This window comes from Scophthalmus maximus, chromosome 21 (genome assembly GCF_022379125.1).
Source record: "Scophthalmus maximus strain ysfricsl-2021 chromosome 21, ASM2237912v1, whole genome shotgun sequence".
Lineage (NCBI taxonomy): Eukaryota > Metazoa > Chordata > Actinopteri > Pleuronectiformes > Scophthalmidae > Scophthalmus > Scophthalmus maximus.
The window spans coordinates 15715001-15722500 of NC_061535.1; the positions used below are offsets into that span (position 1 = coordinate 15715001).

The 7500-nt window shown below is 48.7% G+C and overlaps 1 protein-coding gene across 1 annotated transcript in view; it reads left to right on the top strand.

Moving 5' to 3' along the window:
* The first annotated feature begins 2141 nt into the window (after positions 1-2141).
* Positions 2142-7500, top strand: part of acvr2ba (activin A receptor type 2Ba) — a 13888-nt gene continuing 8529 nt past the window's right edge. The window contains exon 1 of the mRNA XM_035618799.2: positions 2142-2564. Within this exon, the coding sequence (XP_035474692.1) occupies positions 2522-2564 (43 nt within the window). The 5' untranslated portion in view covers positions 2142-2521. The remainder of the gene's footprint in view (positions 2565-7500) is intronic.

Consider the following 7500-nt stretch of genomic DNA (forward strand, 5'->3'; position numbering starts at 1 on the left):
GATCTAATGAGGATCTAACCCTGAGGATCTAATGATGTTCTAATACTGAGGATCTAATGAGGATCTAATACTGAGGATCTAATTAGGATCTAATGATGTTCTAATACTGAGGATCTAATGAGGATCTAATACTGAGGATCTAATGAGGATCTAATACTGAGGATCTAACCCTGAGGATCTAATGATGTTCTAATACTGAGGATCTAATGAGGATCTAACCCTGAGGATCTAATGATGTTCTAATACTGAGGATCTAATGAGGATCTAATACTGAGGATCTAATGAGGATCTAATACTGAGGATCTAATTAGGATCTAATGATGTTCTAATACTGAGGATCTAATGATGTTCTAATACTGAGGATCTAATTAGGATCTAACCCTGAGGATCTAATGAGGATCTAATACTGAGGATCTAACCCTGAGGATCTAATGATGTTCTAATACTGAGGATCTAATGAGGATCTAACCCTGAGGATCTAATGATGTTCTAATACTGAGGATCTAATGAGGATCTAATACTGAGGATCTAATTAGGATCTAATGATGTTCTAATACTGAGGATCTAATTAGGATCTAACCCTGAGGATCTAATGAGGATCTAATACTGAGGATCTAATGATGTTCTAATACTGAGGATCTAATGAGGATCTAACCCTGAGGTTCTAATGAGGATCTAATACTGAGGATCTTACCCTGAGGATCTAACATGTTCACTGAATAATTCATGAGAACCATCAGACACATCTAATATCCATCATTCATCTTCCGCCGCTTTATCCATTTAAGGGTCGTGGGGGGCTGGAGTCAATCCCAGCTGACATTGGGCGAGAGGCGGGGTTCACCCTGGACAGGTCCCAGCCTATCACAGGGCCACATACAGAGACAAACAACCATTCACTCTCACATTCACACCTACGGACAATTTAGAGTCTCCAATGAACCTGACCCCATTCTGCATGTCTCTGGACTGTGGGAGGACGACGGAGAACCCGCAGAGAACCCACGCATACACAGGGAGTTGGTTTGAACCGGGACTCGAACCCAGAACCTTCTTGCTGTGAGGCGAAAGTTCTAACCACTACACCACCGTGCAGCCCCATCGAATATCTATATTTCTATATTCAACGATGACACTTTGAGCGGTTCAGTGTTGATTACCCATCATGCCTCTGTGACTGGTGTTGACCACATTATCATGATACATATCATCCTCATTATTCTCTCTCTTTCTCTCTCTAGCAGCCATCTTGGACTCGGTTCAGCTTGGCTGCATCAAACAACTGTCAAGCTCGTCAAAACGAAAGAAAGGACTTCCGGTTTGGATTATCAAAATAAAAGCCGTCCCGCGTTTCCAAATTGAATAATGTGCAGTTCATTTCAAGGTGAAACAAATAATTCTGATGTAGTTCTGAATTATATATAATAATAATTATTATTATAAATACCGCTCATCATCTTTTTAAGCCTTTAATTTGAAAGACAGCGCGGGTGGTGCGGCGCCGCTTGACGCACCTTCCTGTCTGCTTGTCCCCAGCAGCCCCGACCAGAGAGGGAGCGGGAGGACAAGGGGGGGGGGGGGGGGGGGGGGGGGGGGGGGGATAGAGAGAGGGAGGGGGAGAGAGAGGGAGGGGGATAGAGAGAGGGAGGGGGAGAGATAGAGAGAGGGGGGGTAGAGAGAGGGAGGGGGAGAGATAGAGAGAGGGGGAGAGAGAGAGGGAGGGGGATAGAGAGAGGGAGGGGGAGAGAGAGAGGGAGGGGGAGAGATAGAGAGAGAGGGGGGGATAGAGAGAGGGAGGGGGAGAGAGAGAGGGGGGGGAGAGATAGAGAGAGGGGGGGTGATAGAGAGAGAGGGGGGGATAGAGAGAGAGAGGGAGGGGGGAGAGAGAGAGAGAGAGGGGGGGGGGATAGAGAGAGGGAGGGGGATAGAGAGAGAGAGAGAGAGAGAGAGAGAGAGAGAGAGAGAGAGAGAGAGAGAGGGGGGGATAGAGAGGGATAGAGAGAGAGAGAGAGGGGGGGGGATAGAGAGAGGGAGGGGGGTAGAGAGAGAGAGAGAGAGAGAGAGAGAGAGAGGGGGGGGGATAGAGAGGGATAGAGAGAGAGAGAGATAGAGAGAGGGGGGGGGGGGGGGGGGGGGCTGTCTTCACACCTCCACCCCCTTTGTGTGCGTGTTGTCTGCGGGCTGTGACTGTGACTGACCCGGGCTGAGCCACCGCTGTCCGCCGCGCATGGCTCCAGATCCGCTGGGAACTTCTCCGTAGAGCCGCGCGGGTCTGGTTCGTTGTGGAGGAGGAGGCTGCTGGATTATCTCACACACACACACACACACACACACACGCGCGCGCTGCACACCACATTGCCCACAAAAGCCCACCGGACAGCGCCGCCCTCCCGGAGCCCGGGCCTGGCTGCGGGTCGTGGTTTTACGCATCGTCCCTCTGCGCTCCTTCACTTCGCGCCGTCAATGTTGGAGGAGGAACCGGGCCACAGCAGGAGTCAACGCGCCTCCGACTAGAGGGAAGATGTGGCTGACGGCGGCGCTTCTGCTGGGAACTTTGTGTGCAGGTGAGTGAGAGGGAGAGTCCGCAGCCCGCAGCCCGGAGCCTGCAGCCTGCAGCCCGGAGCCTGCAGCCTGCAGCCCGCAGCCTGCAGCCCGGAGCCTGCTGAACACGAGCTTTGATCCACTGTGGCGTTTTCCCAGCGGCTCCGCGCGTTGACGCTGTTCTGTTCTGTGTTTGTGGGGGGGGGGATGCTGCGGTCGGACGGTGTCTGTCCTCCGTGTCCTCATGTTGCACCTGAAGCGCGCGTGCAGAGAACGTGTGAGTCTGTCAGCTGTTCGGCTGCAGCCGCGTGCGCGCGCTGTTGCAGGCTGCAGCTCTATTGTCTGCTCAGACATGCAGGCGGATCGATAATCGATCAGCGGAGCCTCTTCCTCTTCCTCTTCCTCTGTGTCACACGCTCCTCGTCCACGCGCGTTTTTACTACAGCACGCGGCGGACAGATGAATGAAGCTGCGCGGTCATGTGGCCTCGTAGTAGAGAGGGAGGGGGCGTGGTGCGCGTGCGTGCTGGAAAAATACTACACGGACGAGTCTCGCACACATGCAGAACAATGCAGTGTGTGTGTGTGTGTGTGTGTGTGTCACTTTGTGTCGTCATCACGTGACGTCTCTGATGTTTGTGCATCTCAGTGTTGACACTGATGACATCATCAAGTCACCTCACACTTCCTGTGTTTCCCTGGTAACTGTAGAGATGGACGACACTTCCTCCCCACACCAAAGAGTCAAAACAAATGTCATCTCCTTCCCTGACTGGGTTCGAGTCCCGGTTCAAACCAACCAGGGCCTTTCTGTGTGGAGTTTGCATGTTCTCCCCGTGTATGCGTGGGTTCTCTCCGGGTTCTCCGGCTTCCTCCCACAGTCCAAACACATGCAGACTGGGGTCAGGTTCATTGGAGACTGTAAAGTGGCTGTAGATGTGAAAGTGAGAGTGAATGTTTGTCTCTGTATGTGGCCCTGTGATAGGCTGAACCTCGCCTCTCGCCCATTGTCAGCTGGGATTGGCTCCAGCCCCCCCGCGACCCTTAAATGGATAAAGCTGTAGACGATGGATGGATGTGTGTGTGTCTGTGTGAGTCGGTTCTTATCAGTCACAACTGGATGTCGCTAACACTTCCTGTCAGTAACAGTTCCACGTCCTCCTCGTCCCTGCTCTTTATAAAGCTGCTCTCAGACGTTTTCCTGAACTTCTTCTGCGGCCCCTTGGTCACATTTCCAATAAGAATCTCCAGAAGCTTCTCAGCCGATTGGCTCTGCCCAGGCTCCGCCCCCTCGCCTGGATGTTCCTGAAATGTTCCAGTCGTTGTGACTCGGACGTTCTCCTGCTGCTTCCGTCACGTGTGGACGACAAACTGTGGAAAACGTTCCGTATCATCAGATTGTTTGTATTTCCTGCTTCAGTACTTCCTGCAGTGGCCCCGCCCCCTGCTGTTGAGTGTTGAGTAAATCTAAATTTAGAGAACCTGAGGGGGGCGTGGCGGGGGAGGGCCGCCCACCTGCAGGACAGATTGAAAGGGCCAGTGTCTGTATTTATATGTTGTATAAATATGTTGGTGTGGATCTGGACAAAGGGGCGGAGCCACATTTACTGACTGACTGAATTTAAAGTGACGTTGTTGTTGTAGCTGTTGTTCTACTGGTTTATAAAGTAGCTGAGTCATGATACACTCTCAGATGAGCCGCGTGTGTCTTTTCAAACCGACTAATCAGGCGGCAGCAGCCTCTGTGTGTGTGTGTTTGTGTGTGTGTGTGTGTGTGTGTGTTGCTCTGCATTGTGTTTGTTCGGCCGTAAAGTTCAGAGCCTCGTCGTGACAGATGGGAGGCCCCCCCCCCCCCTCATTTGTTTCCTCACTCTCCCTCCTGCTCCAGAGGAATCTGGGGGGAGGGGGAGGACAGTGGGGGAGGGGGGGTGGAGGGATCAGAGGAAGTTTGTTTGCATCTTGTCGTTTCCATCAACTTTTTCTGAAGTGATTCTTCAACATGCAAATAAAAATAGATTGATGGAAACACAGCTACTGTTGCTACGGTTACGCCTGCCAAGCCCCTAAAACAGCTGACCCGTTTACATGTTGATATTATTATTATGATTTGATTGTAGTACAAACATCATTGTGTGTGTGTGTGTGTGTGTGTGTGAAGAGTTCCCATGGCTTTGCATCTCATATGTTGCCCTATGATCTCAGTAACATATGCACACACACAACTTTGCCTGCCAGATGCCTGTGTGTGTGGGGGGGGGGGCTGTGAGTGACCTCTGACCCTCATGTCTGGAGCACACAAAGCCTCTTAATAATTTGAATGTTGTCATTTTGCATGATAAAATCACACACACACACACACACACACACACACACACATTGTGTGATTTGCATGTGATTTGCACACGTCTGTGTCCATATCATCATGAAACAGAAGAGGTCAAAGGTCACACACTCACATGCTGTAGACATGTAAATGTGTGTGTGAACGTCGCCGCTCTTTTCATCACACGGCATCTGTGCCCCAGGTCAAAGGTCATGAGAACCTCCTGCGTCTGAGAGGAGAAACACGTCAACACAACGACACACAACACGTCAACACAACGACACACAACACGTCAACACACAACACGTTAACACAACACGTCAACACACAACACGTTAACACAACACGTCAACACACAACATGTTAACACAACACGTCAACACACAACACGTCAACACACAACACGTTAACACAACACGTCAACACACAACATGTTAACACAACACGTTAACACAACACGTCAACACACAACACGTTAACACAACACGTCAACACACAACATGTTAACACAACACGTCAACACACAACACGTTAACACAACACGTCAACACACAACATGTTAACACAACACGTCAACACGCAACACGTCAACACACAACATGTTAACACACAACATGTTAACACAACACGTCAACACACAACATGTTAACACAACACGCCAACACACAACACGTCAACACACAACACGTCAACACACCACACGTCAACACACAACACGTTAACACACAACACGTTAACACAACACGTCAACACACAACATGTTAACACAACACGTCAACACACAACATGTTAACACAACACGTCAACACACAACATGTTAACACAACACGTCAACACACAACACGTCAACACAACGACACACAACACGTTAACACAACACGTCAACACACAACATGTTAACACAACACGTCAACACACAACATGTTAACACAACACGTCAACACACAACATGTTAACACAACACGTCAACACACAACACGTCAACACAACGACACACAACATGTTAACACAACACGTCAACACACAACACGTCAACACACAACACGTCAACACAACTTCAACACACAACGCGTCAACACAACGACACACAACATGTTAACACAACACGTCAACACACAACATTTTAACACAACATGTCACAGTATGAATCCTAAAGATTGATTTTCTGATAATCGACATCAATCAGGATGAATAATTTTGCGTTGACATCGTGGTGAGTTTGACCGTGGACAGGTGTGGTGTAAGTGGGCGGAGTCAGAAGCAGGAAGTAGCTCCAGCGTCTCCTGTGGTTGACGTTTGGTCGTCGGGCAGATTTCAGGTGACGATTCTCGTTTCTGTGATTTCTCTTCATAAGAGGTTTGTTCAGTGCAGCTCGTTGAACAGTGAGAGTGTGTGTGTGTGTGTGTGTGTGTGTCTGACCTTTCAGACACTTTTGTTGTGTCTCTCCGCCTCATGTCGCCCTCGCAGCTTGCCGTAGGGCGTCACCATGGAAACGCTCGCTGCCATACGTGGCGGCCGCTCAGAGGCGTCGCTGGTGAATGTGTGTGTTCCAGTCGTGGCTCTGCAGAGGAAACTAAAAGTGAAAATGTTGTGAAGGAAGTGTGGCGGCACTTCCTGTTGACGTGTCCAAACACTTCCTGTTTCAGATTAAAAGCTTTACGACGACAAATCCCAAGAAGACTTTCATTGTGCCACGTTTCAGCTTCATACGTTTATCTACATAATCTGTGAATATGTCTGGTGCCAGAGTCCCAGGAAGTGAATCTTATTTTGAAAGGGAGAGAGAGAGAGAGAGAGAGAGAGAGAGAGAGAGAGAGAGAGACGGTGCTTGTGTGTGTGTGTGTGTGTGTGTGTGTGTGTGTGTGATTCCAACTTTTCAATTAAAACTTGAGCAGTGAGTCAGAAAGTTCAGGAAGAGACGAAGAACTTGAAACGGCTTCTATTGAAACTACTGACACACACACACACACACACACACACACACAAAGAAAGAATGGCCCATTAGCTCACAGGTCTCCATGGTGACCAAGGTCGACCTCCAGAATACTGATGAGTTCAGGCTGCAGACGGCTCAGTACTTCATGGTACTACACAGTACTACTGTGACATGGTGACATCACAGGGTCGGACTGTGATGTCACCATGTCACACTCACACTGACTGACTGATACACGTGTTGTAAAACTACATGTTGTTCGTGTCTGAAGTGTCCAGACGCCTTCGTCCCATCTACAGGTACAGTTATAGTTAGTTATAAATACATTTAGTAATAGTCAGATATAGTTACAGTTACAGTTACAGTACAGTTATATAGTTATAGAAAGTTACTGTTAGTTATCGTTACAGTGTCAGTCAGTCAGAACTTATAACATTAAAATAGTGTGAGAACACATGACAGGATCTCAGAAATAAAACAGACTATTTAAATACTGTGATACTGTGAAAGATGTAGTATTTGTAGTATTTGTGGTATTTGTACTATGACTGTGTTGGGGGGCATGGTGAATACTCTCACCTTTCCGGTTGCCTAGCGACAGTTAATGCACAGATTGGCTGTAATATTTTTCACAGTGATGCTGCCAAAACCTCTCGGTTGTTTTTTTTGTCTCTGACTCGTGGTGTCTGTGGTTGACTCGT